Source organism: Trichoderma evansii, assembly GCF_050947405.1.
Source record: "Trichoderma evansii strain SZMC 28006 chromosome Unknown GGI43scaffold_6, whole genome shotgun sequence".
Classification (NCBI taxonomy): Eukaryota; Fungi; Ascomycota; class Sordariomycetes; order Hypocreales; family Hypocreaceae; genus Trichoderma; species Trichoderma evansii.
The window spans coordinates 125,486-148,470 of record NW_028145200.1 but is presented as its reverse complement, the minus strand read 5'-3'; the positions used below and the strand labels follow the sequence as shown (position 1 = coordinate 148,470).

The 22,985-nt window shown below is 46.2% G+C and overlaps 6 protein-coding genes and 1 non-coding gene across 7 annotated transcripts; 3 read left to right on the top strand and 4 right to left on the bottom strand.

Moving 5' to 3' along the window:
* Window positions 1-646: 646 nt before the first annotated feature.
* On the bottom strand, window positions 647-2,335 carry GGI43DRAFT_325240 (uncharacterized protein). The gene is made up of 2 exons (XM_083201904.1): window positions 2,204-2,335; window positions 647-2,062 (listed from the first exon to the last, which is right to left on the bottom strand). The coding sequence occupies exon 2, from the start codon at window positions 1,912-1,914 to the stop codon at window positions 808-810; it is 1,107 nt and encodes a 368-aa protein (XP_083061939.1). The 5' UTR covers window positions 1,915-2,062; window positions 2,204-2,335; the 3' UTR covers window positions 647-807.
* A 1,433-nt stretch (window positions 2,336-3,768) lies between these two features.
* On the top strand, window positions 3,769-5,132 carry GGI43DRAFT_400618 (Dabb family protein). The gene is made up of 2 exons (XM_083205473.1): window positions 3,769-4,619; window positions 4,720-5,132. The coding sequence occupies exons 1-2, from the start codon at window positions 4,515-4,517 to the stop codon at window positions 4,945-4,947; spliced, it is 333 nt and encodes a 110-aa protein (XP_083061938.1). The 5' UTR covers window positions 3,769-4,514; the 3' UTR covers window positions 4,948-5,132.
* A 213-nt stretch (window positions 5,133-5,345) lies between these two features.
* GGI43DRAFT_325176 (RmlC-like cupin domain-containing protein) lies at window positions 5,346-6,242 on the top strand. The gene has a single exon (XM_083201901.1). It carries the CDS (start codon window positions 5,441-5,443, stop codon window positions 5,993-5,995), a length of 555 nt encoding a protein of 184 aa, XP_083061937.1. The 5' UTR covers window positions 5,346-5,440; the 3' UTR covers window positions 5,996-6,242.
* GGI43DRAFT_325161 (major facilitator superfamily domain-containing protein) lies at window positions 6,230-8,784 on the bottom strand. Its single transcript, XM_083201900.1, has 7 exons — window positions 8,668-8,784; window positions 8,336-8,559; window positions 8,157-8,290; window positions 7,976-8,099; window positions 7,699-7,905; window positions 7,290-7,631; window positions 6,230-7,236 (listed from the first exon to the last, which is right to left on the bottom strand). The coding sequence occupies exons 2-7, from the start codon at window positions 8,503-8,505 to the stop codon at window positions 6,465-6,467; spliced, it is 1,749 nt and encodes a 582-aa protein (XP_083061936.1). The 5' UTR covers window positions 8,506-8,559; window positions 8,668-8,784; the 3' UTR covers window positions 6,230-6,464.
* A 3,291-nt stretch (window positions 8,785-12,075) lies between these two features.
* On the top strand, window positions 12,076-20,063 carry GGI43DRAFT_400607 (uncharacterized protein). Its single transcript, XM_083205472.1, has 9 exons — window positions 12,076-12,474; window positions 12,529-12,585; window positions 12,648-12,735; window positions 12,805-12,870; window positions 12,945-13,147; window positions 13,201-13,441; window positions 13,496-13,845; window positions 13,907-18,338; window positions 18,406-20,063. The coding sequence occupies exons 1-9, from the start codon at window positions 12,304-12,306 to the stop codon at window positions 19,902-19,904; spliced, it is 7,107 nt and encodes a 2,368-aa protein (XP_083061935.1). The 5' UTR covers window positions 12,076-12,303; the 3' UTR covers window positions 19,905-20,063.
* Window positions 20,064-20,098: 35 nt separating this feature from the next.
* Window positions 20,099-20,180, bottom strand: GGI43DRAFT_t83. The gene has a single exon. It is a non-coding gene; the product is annotated as a tRNA-Gly (tRNA).
* Window positions 20,181-20,324: 144 nt separating this feature from the next.
* GGI43DRAFT_421820 (S-adenosyl-L-methionine-dependent methyltransferase) lies at window positions 20,325-21,961 on the bottom strand (the record flags this gene model as incomplete). Its single annotated transcript, XM_083208019.1, has 5 exons — window positions 20,325-20,384; window positions 20,460-20,725; window positions 20,819-21,490; window positions 21,538-21,583; window positions 21,641-21,961. The coding sequence occupies 5 exons, from the start codon at window positions 21,959-21,961 to the stop codon at window positions 20,325-20,327; spliced, it is 1,365 nt and encodes a 454-aa protein (XP_083061934.1).
* Window positions 21,962-22,985: the final 1,024 nt, after the last annotated feature.

Here is a 22,985-nt window from a genome sequence, read left to right as displayed (position 1 = left end):
AAAAGCAAAGGAAACAGAAAAATACAAAAAGAGCGTTCTCAGTACAGGCTTGCCATACCAAATCATAAACCCGTTATTCGTATCCTTTGTCATCTCGAGTTGTAAAACCTGAATCCATGTGCCCTATGCCTTGCTGTGGTGTTATATTTCCTCAACGAAGCGCCAGTAGATATAAAAAAAAAAGACGACGAAAAAGTGTTCCATGAGTATCCCAAAGTACAAAAGTCCAACAGAAAACTCAAAAGAAGTTAGCAGGCGAAGCCAGATCTTCATGTAGGGGCAACTCACTGTGGCTCATAGCAAAAGCAAATATCATTCATCATCGCTTCTCTTATCCAGAAGCTGAAAAGAATAAAGAATAAATAAGACCTCTCTCCCTCTCTCCCTCTCTCCCTCTCTCCCTCTCTCCCTCTCTCCCTCTCTCTTTTTGGCGTTTGTATTTTTCTTCCTTTTTTGGTGTATTTTCTTCTTTTTGGTGGATTCCATTGATCATTGCTCCAATATAATGGAAACTGAACGACGATAAACTTTTTGTAGCGATGTCAGATAATATATGCTTCTCTATTGTGGAAGCTGAATGACGAAAAACTCTTTGCAGCGAGAGGAAACAGTTATTGCTTGTGTACAAGGAAGACCATTTTTTTTGTGTGTTTTCTGTTTTATACCCTTTTTTTGGGCTTTTTCTTTTTTCTTTTTGACTCAAAGATAACGTTAACAGAAGAAAAGAGGGTTGTCAAAAACGCAGACGTCGCTAGAGAAACATGCGGACATGAGCGGACAGCGTTTTGCCACCTTTGACACGAAAGATTAAAAGTCCGACTCGGAATCGCTCCCATCAGGGGTATCTTCTGCAGAAGAAGAGTCGTAGATTATGGCGAGATCGGCTATGGCGAGATCAACAGCGTGAGGTAAGCCGTCGCCAGAGCCTGTATCAGATGCCACAGTAGTGTTAGGCTGTCCGCCCATGGCCTCCTGCTCGGCTGCGGCCACAGGGGGACGATTGAACCAATCAAGCTCAGGCATGGGGACAGGGATTGCAATCTGGTGATCATCGAAGAGTTTCATAGCCGTAACATATAGTGCGTGAAGCCATTCGCGCATTTTCCAGCTGACCTGCTCATCCGTTTCCTGATTGTTGTAGAGGACATCGTTGCTTAGCATGTAAATATTCCATAGAACCCAGCGGATATCCTTGTGCAAGTGAAGATGGCCTTGGACCTGGCAAGCCCAAAGTCGGGCGCGCTTGAAAACAGGATCACCATGCTCTTCGTGCTTAGCCAAGTTTAGGAATACTGCTCGTTGGCCAATATCACGGCCACAGGGCATCCAACCATACTCTCCCGCGTAGTTACGGAAAGATAGGCGCCACAGACCACGTTGACGAGGATTACCAACCAAAACTGTGCCGAGGCCTCGGTACGTAGGGTCGTCTCGTGGGACTTCAATTTCGTCATCAGGAAAATCACTGGGAGATGGCATAGCGAGGAGATTCGCTGGGGTTTCTTGATCATTGCCGACGACGGTGTCAGCCGCTGGTGTATGGAGATGCTGGTCATTAGCCTCGTTGTTGGTTTGGTTGGCATGATTCATCATTATTAGCTCATAAGCGACGTTGATGGGATCGTTATGCTGCTCTGCAGGTCTATCATAATCTGCCTCCCAAATGATATTTTTGGAGCCTTGGTAGTAAAAGGTGGCACATTCGCCGCAACATGGTTGCTCGACGTTACCGTCAATGAACATACAATGATAGGCACGATGTGTCGCGCAAAAATAGAAGTGGTGGCCATAGTGGGAGACCTGCCAGTGAAAATTGATAGGGTTCTCATATTCTGGCTCATCTCCCCGAGCAGGCACAATGTAGGAACAACCGCGCATGCAATCCATGATGCCTGTAAGAGTTCTGTTGTTCATAGATACCTACCTACAGATAGACTTTAGACCCGAGTTTAGTACCCCTGACAATGCAGAGTGAAGTTGGGAAGGAGATGTTGGCGATTATGCCAGCTCTTGTCTTTCGAAAGATTGGAGACTGGTGTATTTATGCTGCTTGGCTTGAGATCTTATCAGTGTTGATTAGCGGGCGTGATGGAAGGGGATTTCGTCTTGAGTTGATTTTGAGAGCAAGAAAAGAGAAGGAGAGAGGGGAGGAGGAGGAGGAGGAAAAAGTAAACAATAGAGCTGGACGAGAATTAATACCCACCTGGGAACAGCAAACATAAACAAACACGCAGCGCCTCGAGAAGCCTCGAGAAGCGCTGCCGCCAGCTGGCAGACCCGTTCGATCCAAAAGATCGTTTGCCTGCCAGCCGTTTGGAGGGAAAAGCTTAAAGATTGGAGAGATATAGAGTCCAATATCAATGCAAAGTGTTGCGGCCGGCTGCCAGGGGCAACCTGTTGATATGGTAAGAGGACTGATGAAGACAAGAGTGAAGAGTGGCAGAAGGTTGGAGTTGAAATTAGGAGGTCCAGTATCCGTATTTATACGCCAGGCTATAGAGACTGAGTGATTGCGGGCGGGTCTGTATACCGACAACGAGCGTACCCACGGTCACGAGGAATTCCAGCAGGTCAATGCTACATGCAAAATGTAATTGACCCGCGAAGTAGATACGTCTACGTGACTCGAAAAGATTTTGATTTTTCGTCGTTGTAATTATTTGACATGGATGGGAATATTGGGGCTGATATAGAAGAGTGCCAATACTTGTATACAATATTTCCTCTTTCAGGGGAGGTGATTTTTCGAAAAAGCCCGAGTTCATTTTCGCTATCACCGCATTTTTCTAATATATTGAGATCTTGTATTTTTGCACATTAGTATACTATACGTACAGAAAAGAATTCTATTTGGTCTAAAAAGATGCAAAGTCAGTCTAAAAGTGGGAAAGAAATGGCCGCCTGAGGCTCCAGGAGGCTCGCGTCCACTTTCAACATTAGTGTTCAACATGTTGGCCAATTTCAAACTATGAATTAGCCCCTCCTTCTTCACTGCACTGTTTTATGCTTTTAATAGAACCTACTGTGGAAATTGAAAGGAAATACGCGATGTCGTGTTGAAGTCTGATTGAGTGGTTCGCCCCGTCCGTACTGTGCAAACAAGTCATGGCTCATTTCAAACTTTGGGCTTTGCCAGTGTAAATTGAAAATTTACAAAATGATTCCCGAATAAGAATAGGTTATGCCAAGAACAGTATACTACCTATACTCCGTTGACATCTTTCATTATGGTGGCGGAAGTAGCAGACTCCCTCTAGAAGGGTCGTGCATCGATCCAACATAGGGGTATGCTGAGAACTAGCTGGTTTAGGGACAAAGGCCACAAATATATAGCGTAAAGGCTACCTATATATGCAGGATCTACGTAATATAGATACATGAAACTAATACTCAATTAATGACCAAGGTGCTCATAATATATGTCTATCATGAGCGAGCTGCATCAAGGTGTTCTTTGGCCAATTTGTTAAATTTATTTTAACATGATAATTTTTTTTTCTACCACAAAGGAATTTTTCCAGTGCAGCCTCATTGTAATTTTTTTTCCGCCAAACAAGGCCCTGAATCAATCTCAATTTGATTGGCAGCTGCTTCTGCATCTTTTGTAGCGGACAAGCGACACCAACAGCAGCGTCGTCTCAAAGGTAGTCAAAAGAGATGCACATGCATATATGCAGAAATATGTATTATACGGATGACGCATGGATACTTGGGAATTCCTCGGCATTCATCCCACAAAAAAACAACCAACCCCAGATTGATTTCTGGGGAAGAGCGAAGCGAGTCATTTAGCGCAGGGCATTAGGCCATAATTAACCGGTCAATGAAAGGCTCTAAAGATATACGACGACATGTTATAGCTTCTGCATGAGATTGTGACTTTTTTCCTTTTTCTCTCTTCCTTTTTTGAGGTCGATCAAGGTACTTTGAAGCTACAAGTAATCAAATTTTGCTTATACTTCCATAGCCAGTACCGGCGCTTTGCGGATTAGTAAATCGACACAATCGCCGTGTCCAAGTCAAGCCGGTATACAAATCCCGAGGATATCACATCATCGGAAAATGAAAATAAGAAAGAGCCACAAAAAAAATAGTCTTGATTACTATCGCAGATGAAAAAAGTCAAACTGATTCATGCCTCATCTTTTTTCCGCATCTTAAATAGGATTGTTGGCCCAGCTTATTTCGTTGCTGTATTTCCGCGCTGGGAACCCCCACAGTGACTTGCACGTTCTCCCGATACCAGCCGCAGCATCAAGTACCCAAACTCGGCAAATTTCCAAACTTAGTAGTAGTAGAATGGAGTTCAGCACTCCGTAGTTCATGCTCACATCATCGCCGCTGTATTAAAGGCTGTTAGCCTCACTCCTGCAACTCTCTAGTCTCTCCTCTCTCTTCTCCTGCTATATATTTCATCGCTTCTGCACCGCTTCTACTTCGATTCAACCCCTCTCTATCTCTAAGCCCCCCCGCAGCTCATTCACTTTGCGCCATAGCCGAAACGTCCCGTCAAAATGACTGAACACGTCCAGCGAGTCACCATGTTCAAGCTCCCCGGTAAGGAGGACCAGGAAAAGCTCCTGGAGCTCTACAAGACTGTCAGAGATACAAGCACCAAGGTGAAACTCATTTCCAGCCCTTATCCAGCCTCACAATTATAAATATCTATGAGGTACAGGCACAGAATAGACAGCTAACTTGAGCTACCCCCCAAAATAGGATGGCAAGCCTTATATTCTCGACATGGCCGTCGGTGTCCTTGAGCCCGACCAGCGCTCTCAGGGCTTTGACTTTGCCGCTAGATTCGAGTTTGCCAGTCTGGAGGACATGCGGTACTACGACGACGTGTGTCCCGCGCACCAGGCCCTCAAAGCGGCGGCGGCCGGCCTGGGCGTCAAGGGACTGATGACAATTTACTTTAAGCCACTGCTCACGGGAGGTATTTAAGCTATCAAAGAAAAAGAGGGGAGACGGAGAAAAGAGATGGCTAAAGCTATTCACCCACTTATTCGTGCTAGAGCTCCATAAGCACTTGCACAGCAGCAAAAGTGCCATTCTGGAGTCCAGAAGAAGAAGAAATAATAAAAACCTAATATTTTGAGACACAAATGTCTTGATTACATTATCATGAACGATTATATGACCTAGTAAGAGCCTAAACCCTACCAAATGCATGCCATTAATAGTAGCACTACGCGTATGGAATAGAGGCGCAAGGGGCAAACTGATTGCTTCTGCCAAACCCCACATCCTCTCATTACATCATCTTGACTCCAGGTCCTACCATTATCACGTCAAAGATGCCAAAGTAGAATATAGTAGATATGGATAAAATAACAGACATTGTATCTTCGCCTCCTGCTCAATTGCAGTTCGCAAGAAATCGAAATCGTTATTCTCAGCTCCCCTTGACTACTTATTTATTTCCTAGGTACCCGTTATGAGTCCTACCGATTCCTACCTCACTCCCCTCTCCAAGCTCCGCATCTCCAAACACCAGATACCAGCTCATAACCTCATCCCCAATTCTTCCCTCAATTCAAAGCCCCTCATAATCTACCACTCTGCCTTTGTCCCTTCAGACGCCTCCGCAGACCAGATCGAATCGCACGTCTGCAAGATTGGCGTCGTCGCCCCTCAATGGCGCTATACCATGTATGACACCACGCACTTTCACAGTACAACTCACGAGGTCTTGTGCGTCACGGCTGGCCGTGCGAGGCTCTGTTTTGGAGGCGAGCACAACCCTGGACGTGTCGAAGCCATCGTTGAAAGGGGAGACGTTATTGTAGTCCCTGCAGGTGTGGGCCACCGTCTCCTCGAAGACATTGATCGCGATCATTTTTCCATGGTTGGGTGCTACCCTGATGACAAAAACTGGGACATGTGCTACGGTAACCAGGACGAGGAATCAAAAATAAGCAACATCAAAAACCTATCCTGGTTTAATAAGGACCCCATCTATGGTGACCAAGGGCCTGTGTTGAATATATAAATTATCTTCGGAATACAGATAACCCTTGACTTCGACAACGAATGGTGCTTAGCTTATATCAGAGAAGGAATTGCAGTGTGAAGACACCTGCTCTATACCCTTTTATACTCTCCTATGTGAGACGAATACGGGGGAGGCTAAACTAAAATAAAAGACTTCATATCATACATTGACGTGACTGCTTGTCACCCAGAGCCAAAGCCATAACACCAGACAGCAAACACCAAATTGCTACCCCATGATCAAATTGTTTCAAGTAAAATAAGCACATTGGATAGCGAAATATATCATAAAGTAGACAGGACAATAGTAAAAGAATCTCAACTTGAACTTTGCTTTAAATCTGCAAATGTCAGGCTGGTCATTTTTGTGTGGGTTGGATAGAAGAGGTAATATGCTTCACAAAAGTACGCCGCAATAAAGAGTTAAGTACCTGAAAATGTGGTGATCCAAATGGTTGTGAGTCAACTCAAGCAGTCTGACGGGCACTGCCAATGCCAATCATTTCGGTCTCTGAGTCATTTCCACGCTTCGAAAATCGTCCTTCTTCTGATCCTGACTTTATTCTCATTAGTGGCGCAGGGTGCCTCTCCAGAGTGAAAAGGGCAGCAACCACCATGACTGAACAAATACAAGCCATAATTTTTATCTCTTCGGCATATGCTCCAGCGTAGACGGTCTTAACTAGATCTCGTTGGTCAATGGGAAGCTGCAATCCTGATAGCGGCGATCGATGAAGGCTTTCGAGCTGTGACTCGGTCAAGTGACCTTCCAGATATCGGTTGACGTGAATGTTGAATATGACAGTGCAGATGGAAAGGCCTATGCTGCCTCCCAATACTCGGGCCTGCGCAATGGCACCCTGTGCTGTGGCTTTCTCACTTGACTCAGCTGTAGAGATGCTCGTCATGATGGTCGTTGCAGAAAAGCAGAGGCCAACTCCCAATCCGAACAAGGCTTGATAAGCGTACTGAGACGGCTGTGTACTGTTTTCTCTTGACTGAGTTGTCATCAATCCAAGCCCTATAAGCTGGAGACAAGATGATCCAATGAGCGTATACGAAGTGTTATTCTGCTTACTAGATATTGCCCCACCCAAAAAAGATCCGATAGCGCAGGCACAAAGAAGTGGGAAGAGGTGAATACCGGCCATGAGAGCATTGTCACCATTGACGATTTGGAAACGCTCCGGTATAACGATTGTGAGGGAGATGTATGAAAATCCAGTGAGAAGAGTAAGTCTACATCACCACGTTAAGACTTGTTCGAAAGTATACGACAACGGGATTCTTACATGAGACCTGAAGCATAGACCCTACGCAACATCAAGCAAATTGGAAATATTGGCTCAATGTGACGATGCCTCCTCGAGTCTAGAATCACCTCCCAGCATATAAATGCAGCCCAGCTTAGGCCGGATATGACAAGGGCCAATATGATTAACGGGCTAGACCAGGCAAATGTCTGAGAACCAGCTTGTTGAATAGCAAACACGAGCAGAGATGAGCCGCAAAGCAGAGTAGCGCCGCCGAAAAAGTCTATGCTTGTAAAAGCCTCCCAAGAGAGCAAATGAGAAACCTCCTCCTGAGGCCAGAAGCTTGTAATAGCGAGAATGGAAATCAGTCCAAAGGGTATGCTGCGGTAACAAACAAATATAAGAGTTTAGCTCAGGCTATAGTAAGCTGAAATGTTACTAAACTCACTTGAGGTTAAAAAGCCATCTCCAGTCAGATAGCCTTGAAATCAGGCCTCCAAGAAGAGGGCCAAGAATAAAGGCAACCGCAAGTGTTGCTCCGATCAAGGCTCCGATCAGACTGGGACGGTGGACAGGGCCGACTTCGACGAGGGCTATTTGCGTCAAACTGTATAACCCTGATGCCCCTATGCCTTGAAATGCACGACACACGATGCTAAGAGGCTTGTGTCACTATCTTCTCTTCTTCTTTGCGGTAGAGAAAATGTGATCAAGAAAATACGTACAGTGCAGTCATATCTTTTGCATTGGCACAGCCCAAGGAAAATCCAGAGAAGATGACCCAGCAAAGAGCTAGAATGTTCTTCCGTCCATATATATCGCTCATTTTGGAGATACAGACGGCAAACCCTATAAGACTTTGTTAGAGTAGTCAACTTCTTCCAGGCCTGGGCGCATGATTCGAACCCATATACGTCAACAAATATGCCAATATAATCCATGGCGCATTGACAAAATCACCCAAGTCATTCGATATTGTGACCAAGGACGTGGATACGATCGACGTATCGAGGGTCGAGATCAAAAGACCAACAAGTAGCCTAATGCCATTAGAAATTGGAGTTGAAACAAGAGATAAGCCATACGTTACGACCAAGACCACCTGTTGCAAGCCCTTCACCTGCTGCGAGCCCCCATGGCCAAATTTTGAGCGAGTGGCCTCGTCATCTATAGAGTTGGAAGTTTGTGATCCTGTCGCCATCTGGCCTAGAGATGGGTTCGGATAAGAGAGTGATAGGCGGTACTCTGCCGCCATGATATCTGGAGAAGACGCCTATTGTATCTCGATTTTATAGCGAACTAGTCAAGACTGTCCAAGAAGTCAAGTCGAAATCAGGCGTCTTGCCTAATCATTCAAGCAATCGATTCCTTGCGAAGAGGGAGAGGATGAGGACAGTCAAGAAAGGGGAGCGTTTACCGTTTAAAATCCTGATTGTTGATTGCTCTTCTGCAAGGGAAGAAAGAGCCAAGCGAGATGACTTCGGTAGATTTCGTTGGTAGAGCGGCTCAGGGCTATCGCACTACGCCTCGATAAGCTGCAAGGAAGGAGCTGCCCGCCACGACTTCAGGGTAATATGAGACAAGACGCGACTTGGTCGTGGAACTATCGAGATGAAAGTTTTTCAGCACTAAAAATTAATCTTGGGCCGCAAACCGTCCAAAATCAAACTTCTTTTTGCGCCGACTATTGCTCCCATGATAGACCATGCGTAGCCATGGCGATCCTGGGACAGAGAAGGCCGTGGGAGCCGAAGTCAGACATAGTCGTGCTGAGACAGGTCGGCGAGTCGGGGCGATGGATGACGGTCTCTGCCCCAGACGAGGATCCTCATTGAATATGTATCCGAAACATTTCTGGACTCGGTTGCACCTGTGCGGCTCATGGGGCTGTATATACGTTACCTGTGTCTCACAGAAGAAGCGCAACCAGGATGCCTGGCATGAGGGTGTGCATACGATGATGGATGGGATCTATTCTGGGTGCCAGCCAAGCGGCAATGGCCCATATGGTCTGTTGGGATGTTTCGAGCCTTCTCCCGCTCTGCACTCAACGAACATTAGACGAGCCGATTTCTCCAGCAGTGGACGGCTTGACGGGTACCGGGAACGGTCATTGACTTAGTGACACTGTCGTTTGGTCCTGTGACAAATTACTCTGCCACGGCTTTTCTGGTATATGTCGCGATGTTATACCGCTAGAGAAATGGCAAGTGCACAGGCAGCATCGAAACTTGGCTGGTTTTTGACGCCCGGCACCGAGCCGTTCGTTTGCAATCAGGTCACACCCACCCTACCCTCAACCAGTCAAGCGTATGAGACGTGAGAGCACCTGAATAAGCAAGTAGCGATTGACTGCTGCATGAGTCTGTGGTACGCGGGTCAACGTTTCATCGTACGAGGATCTGGACCAGCATACGGCCGCCTAAGCCGCATCGTAAGAGATCTGGCGGTTGAGATGAAGAAGACACGACGTTAAATCGATTATATGGGAGGATAAGAGGACTTCTCGGCTCGTCACGTTAACGTCTCATCCGCCTGTCTATCTAATCTCTCCCTGACTCCTGGGCATTATATCCGAAAGTCTACCTCTCTGAAACCAGCTATTCGGCCGCGGTGAAAATATTTGCGCGGGAAGAGAGCGAAGTAATTATCGGAAGTCTACAGAATTTTACCAGGATATCGATCCAAAGACGCCGTTGGATATTTTCTCAGCTTACCCGTTTCCCGTGCCACCAGATCACGGGAGCTAGGGAAGCGGTCGAATCACAAATACAGATCATGAATTCTTAGTAGATGAACTTGGACGAGTACACTCTCCAACAATCCAATTTATTGGTACGTCTCCCAAGATTATCTAGACAGCAACAGACAATGCTGCTTCAAATTATCGCCCGAAGCGAGCATCTGAAAACTTTGAGCACACTGTACATGGCGGTCAGGAATACAAAAACCCGCGGGGAATCGATGTTTCTCATCTCAAAAAGACCAAAAAGCGGAAAGAAAACCGGAATACCACATACGGAGCTCCATAAGAGATGCTGCTTATATCCGATGGTGGAGCTGGCAGACTTTGACGATCTATGATTTCCATATTCATCTGGCCAACCGGCTCCACGGTCATGAGCCCTGCAAACCATCTCATGGGGAGCACTGAACGGGGAGCTGCGCAATCGATGCTTGATTCCGTAACTAAACTTAGCCTCGATAGAATCTTGGAGCGCTTTAGCTTCGGCGCCAATTCAAGCTGACCGCCCACTGCTTCCTTTCCTCAGTGTGTTCGTCCAACGGTACCAATATCATACGCTTGGCTACGTGCCGCTCCAGCAATCCATATGCCGCAAATAGTCTGCAAGAGCGTCATATTCAAGGCTTTCCGTTAATTGGTCTAGCTTTTTCTTTGTACTCTAGTCATATTGACAGGTTATTTCTTGAAAACGTTTTATCCAGCTGAGGGACCAAATTTGTCACCCAAGGCGTTCATCTTGAAGTCATATCTGAGGACGAATTGTTTAATGTCGTGCCAAATTTGAACGCCGTTCTTATTTTCAGTTCTGTGTCGTTGTTTTACCACAAGTCAAGCTATCTATCCACGTTACTGTGCACCCTGTTTCTCTTTGGCCCCTTGTTGAGATGTTCCAGCATTGGAATATCTTAATTCATCCCGCGGCAACGTTGGTCAACTAGTACGAAGGCCAAATGCCTGTACCCGAATATTATTCTGCTGTCCACTTGGCAAACCTTTTTGACCGCAACTTCTCTAGGCGCGTGGATGATACCAAGCCCTAGGGTTAGCTGTCCTCTTGAAGAAAGTCGGCATAGATATGGTTCTCTTGTTGAAGCCAGCGATATACGGTGTAGCAATTTGAATTCCAGGGGTTCAAAAGGAAGTATTCTTTTTAGACCCTAAGATGCTCTCAAGTATGTTATTCTTAAAACTTAGACATTGCGATCAACTATTAAAATACATCTGACAGAAGCTGAGGGCATCATCACTATTACTTGAGAGGCATCCCTTAAACAAGGAACGTATAGTACAACAGCTGTCATTTAGAAAGACTTTCACAAGACCATCTAAGAAAATATTCCGAGTCATTAGAGATACAGCTACTCCTTTCAGCCGCTCATGTCAAGACAACCTTTCCTATTGGCCGATCGAATGCCCCAGACGCAAATCTTCGGGCTGACTTCGTTCCTTTCGGCAATTCCTGCGAGATTCTTTCTTGCAGACAGCCTGATGGTGCTGTGCAGAGCGTGACGCATGAGCTTAATCGAATTTGATGAGATCAGCTCTGTAGCCATTCCTTTCATCTGTACTTTATTGCCCCGATGCTACCTGTTCCACATGTAGGAGCATGGGCCAGCTTCCTGCAGGATTCCCAACACCACTAATTGTCTCATGGGGGCATCGACACTTTACCAATTCTTGTCCCCATGACGGCCCGTTTCCGGACTAGGAGCTGCGCCCCTGGTCAACTCGGCGGCCTGTGCAGATAAGGCTAAAGCAACAACTGACTGTCTCCACGTCGATTCGTCTCGGTACGGTTGTTTGCCGCCGTTCAAAGTATTGTTTGGAGCATGCCCCAGAACTTCCAATTGGTCTTCTTGGACAAACATTGCAAGCGCCTATTCTCCTTATTCGGTTTAGACGATGTCTTCTGCAATGTTGGCTGCGTCATTAAAAGGCAAAACATATACCTAGGTTAAGATTCACATGGCAAGGTGTGGACATTTAGCCCACATGGTCAATATAAAGCTGTGATTCAGCGACGCAGGGTTGTAAACGAGCTTTCAAGAACTTCTTCTTGAAGTATAAAGACTCTCAATAGCTCCCTTATTGAATACTTTTCTGCCTATTCTCCACTTTCAATTCCTCAGGACTTATTCCATTGATTCAATTGCCACTTCCAGGTGCGGGAGCGAGCTTATTTCTGCCGCTGCACCTCCTCTCAGCCCAATTCTCGTAAATTCCTATACGCGTACACAAAAAAGACGAATAAGTGCCTTTATATGCGGATAGTATATTACCTACAAGCTACACATTCGATCCACCAGCATGGATGACATTGCTATTGTTGGTCTTGCACTGAGATTCCCAGGCGATGCAACTTCCCCGCAAAAGCTGTGGGATGTGCTAGAGCGCAAGGAATCGCAGTGGTCAGAGTTTCCTAAAGATCGTCTCAATATCGATGGCTATTATCACCCAAGTGGTCAGAGGCTAGGAAGCGTATGTTTCTACTCAGCCTCTTCGTGTTCTCATTGTTTTACTGACCTATTGCAGATATCATTCAGGGGAGCACATTTCCTAAAAGATGACATCAGTGCATTTGATGCCCCGGTAAGAATACAAGAGATACCCAATAGTTTGGCATTGGGCGCATGCTCACAGATAGAAACAAGTTCTTTTCGATCCCAACAGAAGAAGCGAACGCAGTCGACCCCCAGCAGCGGATGCTTCTTGAGATTTCTTATGAAGCTCTTGAAAACGGTGCGTATGGCTCAAACCCAAGACTATCACTACAAAATCATGAGAGCTAACATGACTTTTGTATTTCAGCTGGCATTCGGAAAGAAGATATTGACGGCAGCGATGCTGCAGTGTACGTGGGATCGTTTGTCAAAGGTAAGCAAGCACCACATATTCAGCCATCTGCGTAGGGTTAAATGATAAATATGTTAACAACCTCGAACAATCAGACTACGAATATATCAGCCTCCGTGACCAGAGTTGGGGACCCCGATATGCAGCAACAGGGAACGGAATTGCCATCATGTCAAATCGCATATCGTACTTTTTTAACTTACACGGCCCCAGCATGACTGTCGACACCGGTTGCAGCTCAAGTCTCATTGCAACTCATTTGGCTGCGCAGAGTCTTCGAACAGGAGAGACGTCCCTAGTAAGATCAAAATCGTTTAGAACACTGAGGCTCCGATCTGACTTGTACATTAGGCTCTGGCTGCTGGAACAGGCATGATCCTGACTCCTGAAACAATGCTTCCTATGACAGCACTGAGCTTGCTGAGCCCAGATGGGAAATGTTTCACATTCGATTCTCGAGCAAATGGCTATGGACGAGGCGAGGGCGTTGGAGTTGTAGTTATGAAGCGTCTATCAGATGCTATCCGTGACAATGACACCATCCACGCTGTCATGCGCGCTAGTTCTATAAACCAAGACGGCCGCACCAAAGGTGTGTTGATAGGAGCTCTAAGAAAAAAGAGTGGCGGTATTAATGAGTCACTAGGTATTACTTTTCCTAACAAAGATGCTCAGACTGCCAATATCCGTGCAGTATATGCCTCAGCAGGCCTGGATTTTAATCAGACTGGCTACATTGAGTGCCATGGCACAGGAACGCAGGCAGGCGATTGTCAAGAGCTCCAAGCTATCTCTGAAACCATTGCTTCTGTCCGCTCTGTTGATAATCCGATAATTGTCGGCTCTGTGAAGACGAATATCGGTCATCTTGAGGGCGCAGCCGGCATTGCGGGCCTGATCAAGGGAATCTTGTCTTTGGAGCGTGGCCGCATACCTTCAAATATCAACTTCGAAAAAGGTAATCCTAATATCGATTTTGAGAATTGGAAGGTCAAGGTAATTACAATATTCACATCAAAGTATATGCTGGTACTTTCAATTGCTAATTCAACTCAAGGTCCCGTTGGAAATGCTCGATTGGCCTATTCCTGGCATTCGCCGCGTAAGCGTCAATTCTTTCGGCTTTGGTGGTTCCAATGCCCATGTTGTCGTAGATGAAGCTCCGGGCTATCTTTTGGAGAAAAAACTGGAGGCAAATCATTCCTCTATGGACATTACGCCTTTAGAGCACAACAGGGACTCAAATAAGGAATGGCATGAAGTGCGGCTGTTTTGTTACTCAGCAAATGACAAGTCGGGTGTGTTTCGTGTCATGGATTCACACATTCCAATCGTTGAATCGATTCAACAAGATGTTGGAGACTACTTGCGCAACTATTCATATACCCTCGGCTGTCGTCGATCAAATCTCGAGTGGAAAGGGTTCGTTGTAGCTGAATCTACGGCAGAGCTTGTAAATAAGATTCGAGGCTTTGATGCAGCCTCTACGACTCGCTCGTCAAAGAAACAGCCTAAGCTAGGCTTCGTCTTTTGCGGTCAAGGTGCTCAGTGGGCACAGATGGGTAAAGATCTCTTGTCTTTCAACACGTACGCCACCAGTCTCAAGGAAGCCAGTTGCTTCTTACAGATTGCCCTCGGTTCTCGATTCGACCTCTTAGAAGAGATTCTTAGGGGAGCAGATAGCACACACATATCTGATCCTGAAATCTCACAGCCTGCAACAACTGCTCTTCAGATTGCTCTCGTTGATCTACTTAGATCTTTTGACATTCAGCCCAGTTATGTGTTTGGGCATTCTTCGGGCGAGATTGCTGCTGCTTATGCCTCTGGGGCCATTTCAAGATATGACGCATGGAAAATTGCCTATTACCGTGGACTTGCTGCGGCCAGCCTTCCAGTTAGAGCCCCAAAACTCATAGGAGGCATGATGGTTGTTGGAATGTCGACTGAAGAAGCATCAGCATATCTCGCCAAAGTTAATAAGTCTGCGCAAGTTGCCTGCATTAACAGCCCCCGGTCAGTTACAATTTCTGGCCAAGCCAATGCCATCGAGTTTATCTCAAGCGACTTGCGTCAGAAGAAAATCTTCAACAAGGTTCTTAATGTCTCAGTTGCTTACCACTCATCTCACATGAAGCTTGTCGAGCACGATTATGCTGATTCCCTCGACGACATTGTCGCTAATAAGTGTTTCGAGGGAGTCAAAATGATCTCTTCTGTAACTGGCAAACAAGTTATAGGCAGTGAGCTAAATGCTCGATACTGGTCAAATAACATGGTCTCTCCTGTTCACTACGTTGCAGCAGTTCAGTCGCTAATAGGCATTCCAATAGATGCCCGTCCAGACGTATTGATAGAGCTTAGTCCTGCTGCAGCCCTTCGATCGCCTACAGCTGATATCCTCGCTACTATTAGCGGCGCTTCTAACCTCGATTACTACTCGGTCCTTGAGCGAAAACAAAATGGATGCGTGACACTACTCAATTTGATTGGCTCTTTGTGGTCTAGAGGATATTCCGTTAACATGAAAAATGTTGTTTCAAAGGGCTATCAAGAGGCTTCTTTGAGGTGTCTCTCCAATTTACCGTCATACTCATGGAACCACAGCAAAAAGTACTGGCATGAGACCGAGCTGAGTATTGAGAGCCGTTTGAGAGAATACCCTCGAATGGACCTTATCGGAGCCAAAGTAGTAGATTCTATTACGACCTTCGAACCAAGGTGGCGCGGGTTCTTGCGTATCTCGGAAAATCCTTGGATTCGAGACCATCAAGTGCAGAAGACAGTCGTCTACCCAGCTTCAGGCATGATCGCAATGGTTTTGGAGGGAGCGAAGCAATTGGCTCAAGATACACAAAATCTTCTAGGTTACGAGCTTGTAGATATGAAGATTGAGAAAGCCTTGACAGTCCCCGACACTGCCTTCGGCTTGGAAGTATCTCTCAGCATGAAGAACGATCCAACAAGTGCAGTCGATCATGGCAAAATTGGTGCAAAATCGTTTACAATTTACTCCAGACACCAAGGTCGATCCTGGGACCGACATGCCAGCGGAAGTTTGCGTTTCCACTACAAGGTTGGAAACTGGCAGACTGCCTTCCACTCCTATGGCAAGCGTCAAAATACCATAAGTGAGACGTGCAAAGAGTCGATAATTCCACGGCAGCTTTACGAGCATCTTGACTCTATCGGAATGAATTACGGACCCCTATTCCAGAATATTGTCGAACTTCGCAGAAAGGGCGATCAATGTGTAAGCAGAGTCAAAATTCCGGATACCAAATCAAAGATGCCTTGCAAATTTGAGTATCCACACCTCATACATCCAACTATCTTGGATTCAATGATTCATACTCTATTGGCAGTCCAGCCGCTACCAATGGTCCCGATTTTCGTCAAGAGCCTTTTTGTAACAGCAAACTTGGGTGATGCGGAACCCGGCGAAGACTTCACTGGTTATTCTACAGCCGAAAAGACTGGTATTCGAAACGCAGAAGCAAATGTTTTCATGAAACATACGAAGAGAGATCAATCTTACGTTATCATGGAAGGCTTACGTTTTGTCGCTTTGGAGAGCCCATCGCGCGATGAGGGAGGTTTCTTGCCCACCAACCGCAATCTCTGTAGCGAGATCATCTGGAAAGAAGATGCTACTTTTGCTAGGCCTAGTTCATATATCGATCAAGTTAATGTTTTAGCTCACAAGTATGCAGGATTATCAATCCTTCAAATAGGTGGTGGTTTTCAGCTCTCGCAAGCGACTCTCGAGGCAGTCACTCCAGGCCAAGACATGACTCCTCAGCTTTTGAGATACACAATTGTCGAGGTAGAAGGAGACGATGCTACCTCCCAGCTTCTCGCTTCTGTTAAAGATACCCCGCTTCAGCCGTTCTTTGAGAAGGTATCTGATCTTTCAAGCATCAAGAATGATTACCATTTGATCGTGGTTTGCGACAATACTGGGCTAGATACCGATAACTTGAAAGCGTATCTAAAAGATGGCGGTTTGCTGTTGACGCGAACTTCCGTCGTGGAAGAATCGCACAAACTGGAGACAAATGAACCTAGGAGCACATTCGGCGGCGAAACAATAGATCAGGGTACGAGTGGTGATAAGGTTCTGGTCCATCACAGTGGAAGCGAAGGTGAGGTCATCTTCGAGGCTAACAGGAGCAACCAATCATCTCCCTTAACAAGATCCGTCGTCATTCTCATTCCATCAGAAAATAATCCGGAAGTACAGAGCTTCATTGATATTATCAGTCGCTTTGAAGAAGCTAAGGAGCTATCTTTCGGCGTTTCAATCACGACTGTCGACCAGGCGCTGGAATATCCAGCTGCCCTCACAGGGAAGGCGGTCATTTCGCTACTTGAATTCTCTGGCTTTCCTCAGTTCTGTGATAGTTCAGTATTTGCCTGGAAACAGAAAGACTTCAATTGTTTCCATGTGCTGCAAGCTCGTGCCAGGAATATGCTCTGGATTACTCGGGGGGCTCAGATGAGCTGTAAGAATCCTCAAGGATCGCCCATCGTCGGACTTGCCAGAACACTCATTTCTGAGGACTCTCTTAAGTCATTGGTCACTTTCGATTTGGCAGACGAATCAAAACTTTGGGATGCTACCGTTGTGAAGAATGTATTACGTATTCTCGATGCAGCCTTCGGATCCAAATTAGCATCCATACAGGACACAGAGTTTGCCGAAAGTGGCGGGAAAATCTATATCCCTCGTCTCATTACCATTCGATCTATCAACCGCGTCATTGAGGGTGAAATTTCATCTTCGAGATTCTCTCAAAAGCCATTCGCTACTGGCCCAAGACTTCAGCTCACAATTAATAATCCTGGCATCGGCGAGGACAATCTATTCTTCATTGAGTCTGAGATGGAGGATTTGGAACCATACGAAGTTGAAATTGCTGTTAAAGAAGTGCCTCTTACTTTCCTAGATCTCGAAATCGCCCTTGGTAGGGCCAAAGAGTCAAGTATAGGGGTAGACGTTTGGGGACATATTACTCGGGTTGGCAGTGAAGTCAAGGGACTGTCACCAGGAAACATTGTCGTCGCCTTGGCTCCTGGAGGCACGGTTCGGAATATCTTGAGAGTCAAGCCGCAGTTTGTCAAACGCGTCGACATCAATATTGTCCCAAGCTTTCTTATAAGCGCCTACTTTGCTCTCATTTATATTGGAAGAATTAGGAGAGGTCGTAAAGTATTAATCCATGCTGGTGCCAGTGCTTTTGGTTTGGTTGCAGTCGATTTGGCTACTGCCATTAGTGCTGAAGTCTTTGCCACCGTTGTTGGCTCAGATGTTGATCAACAGCGAAAGACTTTAGAACGACATGGGGTACCGGAAAATCACATCCTCGAAATCGATTCTGGGCTTTTTGTCAACAATTTACTGGGGGCTACCGATGGCAATGGTGTGGACTGCGTATTCAATCCCACCTTTGAAGCATTTGACGCACAGTTCGACTGCATACGAAGATGTAAGTTATGATGGTCAAACTTTTATAATTCCTATGCTGTTATATAATTAGCTAACTTAATTTATAGGCGGCAGCATTGTTCGGTTTGCGAACAAGTCTATGGCTCCAACTTCAAGTCATATGCTACCAACATCTGCGACTGTTGTCAACTGGGATCTTCGCCAGTTTCTCGAGGAAGACCCAGCGTTTGTAGCGGAACTTTTCGACTTGGCGACCCAGTTCGTTGAGAGTATCGACTTCAAGCCTTCTTTATCCACCGTGCTCAGGGAGCCATTTGACATTGGTGAATTGACAGGCGGCCTGTCGCATCTTCAGCAGACACCGTATACTGGCTTTGTTACGCTAACTGTAGCCAAAGACAATTCAAGCACCGTTTCTGTATTGAACAAGGATACTACGAAATCTCTCCAAGAGTCTCTCGAGCCCGAGGGGACATATGTATTGGCAGGTGGTCTTGGAGGCCTTGGGAAGAGCATCTCTGAGCTCCTTGTTAACAATGGGGCCCGACACTTGGCATTTCTTTCAAGATCCGGGGCATCGTCGGATGCGTCAAAATCTTTTATCGAGAATCTTAGGCTAAAGGGAGTAGACGCGCGAGCTTATGCCGTGGATATTTGTGACGAGGCTTCCTTAAACGACTTTGTCAAAAATGTCCTTGCTTTGGAGATGCCACCTGTCAGGGGTGTGTTTATGTGCGCTGCTGTACTTAGGGATTCGGTCTTCGATAACATGACGTTTGATGACTGGAACGAGGCCATTAAGCCAAAAACACATGGCTCATGGAATCTGTATAATGCAATGTCTGCTACGGGACATGACCCCTTTTACATCTTTCTCGCCAGCTCATCCGGTGTGATCGGCAACCGTGGCCAAGCCAACTATGCCGCAGGTAACAGTTTCCAAGACTCATTTGCAAGATATATACGACAGCAAGGGAATCATGCTGTGGCCATTGATCTTGGCCCAGTCTTGGGAGCGGGAATGCTGGCTGAGAATGAAGAAATCTTGGATACTTTGCGCTCCAACGGCTTCTTTGGCATTCAACACGGGGATTTCCTCACAGTTGTCAAGCATGCCATCACTGGAGAAATAGCGCCGGGAGTGCCTACTCCTCCTCAGATAACTGTAGCGGTTGGCACAGGAGGCATCAATGCGCAGATCAACACCCCAGATCCATACTGGACTCGTACGGCGTTGTATTCCTATCTCAATTTGGTTGATATCCCTCCACCAAGTTTGCATGCTGGTGACGACACAGGAAACAAGGACATAAAGCCTATGCTAGCCTCTGCCACGAACATCGAAGAAGCAGCCTCCATTATCTGCGCTGGTATCTCCGTCATGCTGGGCAAGGCGATGAATATGCTGCCCTCTGAGATTGATATGAACAAGTCGCTGAATGCCTATGGCGTGGATTCTCTTGTGGCCGTCACGTTTCGGAACTGGATCTTGAATAACTACGGCGTGCAGCTATCCGTGTTTGACATACTCGGCGAGTCGCCCATAGCAGAAATGGCGAATACGATTGCGGAAAAGGGAGGGTATGGGGGAGTTAAGACGGAGTGATGCTGGAAATAAAACGGAAGGGGGTCCGGGATAATGATATGGATGAGTGTTATTAGCAGTTAGTTCTATGAAAAGTTGCCAAGGTAGAGAGAGAATGAATTGAGACTGAAATCGACAAAAATGTAAACTTGATGCTTGAGCAGTAATAAATGATCTTACATCTATAGTAGGAAAAAATACAAAAAGTAATTGCTTGCGTAATCTGGGAATCGAACCCAGGGCTCCCCGACGTTGCTCGGATGGCAACGGAGAATTTTACCACTAAACCAATTACGCGTGTTTCTTGTTGAAAGACTGAGCCTAGTTTCGCTATATGAACATTGTGGAAAAAAAATCAATTCCCTCCCTCCGTTTACTTCATGCCTTGCCCATATTTTCCTTCGTACTCTTGTGCCGTGTCGCTTCAAATTGGTCAAGATCCTATACGTCCCATACTGCCTCTATAACGCTCATTTTACAATTCTCCGCTCTGAAGACGCCCTAATAATATGTTAGCGAATAATGACCCACCAAGAGAGAGAAAGAGAGCACGGGAAATATTGTCGCTCGACATACCTTAAAGCGAAACCTGGGGTCAGCAGCCTTGAACAGCTCGCAGAATTCCTGCTCGTCTCGCTCTTGCGAATTGAAAAGAAGTCCCATAATATTATCTAGACCCCTAAGAAGCTTTTCATCCCACAAAGTCTCTGACCCTGGTTCCCGGATACAATAATCGTTGATGACGATACGAGCTCCTGGCTTGAGTGCAGGAATGAGACTTTTCAGAATTTTAACAGCATACGGAGTAGAATAGTTGTGAAAAATCCAGCGGAAGTAATAGACTAGCATGGTTTTAGATCTTTGTTAGCTTTATATGCGAGAGAGAATCTGGGCGATTAATTCAAAGAAAAAAAAAACCAGTGGAAACGGCTTACCGTCTGCGCCTTTAACAGGCTGTTCTGTAAAGAAGTCGTGGACCTGTAGGGAGAGTCTTTCTGCGACTGTTGGATCCTCGGAGACGGGCTTTGGCGCACAATCTATCGTCTCTTGCCTATCCTGCACGATGAAGTTGATATTCTTCCACTTCTTTGCCAAAGCCTCAGATACAAAGCCATGGCTACCGCCAACATCCACAAATGTACCCCCACACTCATCCACGTCTGAAAATTCATAATTATCTACCAAATGACTGACTTCATAACCCTCCCCGTGTGTGAAACTGACCATGGCGCGGGCAAAGCGGTCAGCTTCAATCGGCTTCTTGCTCAGAGTGGCAAACATAGGTTCTTTGCCTACTGTGTTGAAAGCATAGTTGAATCCTGCAAAAGTTGGCTCGGTTGCTTCTGGGTGCTCTTTCAACGCTTCTGACACATTGGCAGCAGCGGGAAAGCAGCTGTCCGTGTTGAAGCCAACCCAGGCTTGAAGCGAGGCATCTTGGGCCAGAACACGAGAATTGGAGGTGTGGGCAATGTGACCCGGAGATGGCTCATGAAACATGTAGTTTGTCATGGCATATCGTAGAGTACGAGCAAGAAAGATAGGTTCTAGCGTAGTCTTGGACTGAAGCTCTTTCAACGTAATAGGGCGGTCAAGTGGGACAAGCTTAGCTATGTGATGTTAGTCGTGCTTCAATACTGGTAGTGCATTGTATTACCAAGTTGATAGTTGTTGATAAGTTGTAGATTCAAGGAGTCTATGTACTACCGTCTCGAATTAGCATAGCAAAACGCAAGAGCATAACCAGATCTACAACTTACACTCCATGCACCAAACCTCACACTCTCTCGAGGGCCCCTGACGAGATTTGCAAGCTCATTGGTAGCGTAGACGATCTTCTGGCGGCTCTCCTGGATATCATCGGGCAAGCGAGGGAAATCGCTAGGCGCGTCTACATGAAAACTCGGTTGAGCTATGCCGTTTTCTTTGAGGTATGTTTCCAACTTTTCTGTTTCAACGCGGATAATTTCGGCCAGTACCCCCATGCGAGGCGCTTGAGATGCTATTGTGCCGGCAGCGTGCTGGCCAGCAGCCGTAGCCGAACCGTTACGTTCGTTAGACGGGATGCTGAGCTTAGCCATAGTGATTGACGATTGGAGTCACTGTAAGGAGACAAAGTCAGAGAAGATAGCTCAGGAAGGACTTGTATGAGCCAAAGGTAGGAGGCGATAATTGGCAGTAAGGTGTGTTTGGAGAAGGCAAGACAAGTCAGGATAGCTTCACCCTGAGGGATGTGAAGGGTATTAAAGTCATATTGTGATGGTGATGATTCTTCATCCTCAGGCGAGCTTGTTCTGGTCAACTTCGGAATTCGTATTATTCTTGATGCACGCTTCGGAACGTGAACTTGCAACGGTCCAAAACCCACTCCGATCTGCAAATTTGCGGGAGAATTAAATTCGCCGCCAAGTAGATGTAGTTTGCGGCAAATCGAAGCAGTAAGCTTTCCATTGTGCGAAGAGTGGGTTGCTGATGGCCCGCTCCATCAAGATAATACTGTTGATCCTTCAGTCTTCATGATGAACCATCCGAAGAGTCCGAGATTCCGAACTATAGCCATAATACTGCCAGCAGAAAGAATTGAGAGTTGCTGTACCTTGCTCTTATGCTGCTTATCAAGTAACGCACGCTTCCTATCCCAATGGATTGTCTGGGGAGTAAGCTGAGAGGCAAGGGAGTGTAAACCAGAGCCTCAGAGAGCAAGGCATCGTGTATCTGCGGCGGCTTTCACAAATCAATAAGCCAAGAGACTGTGACCGCATGATATGTGATGAAACTGAGGACCCTTGCAATGCTGGCCATTATGGGTAGTAGTACAAGAGATTGGCAGCACATCATAATAGCTTTGGTGTGTTGCTTTGGCTGGTCCTGCAGCTCGCCGCAAACAGATCGATCCACTTCTTCTCATCCATGTTATGCATGAAAAAAACCAGGATCAGGGGCCCAGATGATGTAGCCGGCTCAATGAAGCAGCAAAATTGACGCAGCGACCTTGGTGGGTTGCGTTATCCAGCAAGAAAGGTGGTGTTATTTGCAAGGGCTGAAAGTTGGCTTTGAAAAGATGCAAATGTACTCTATACTTACATGCAATTCTGCGTTAAAACC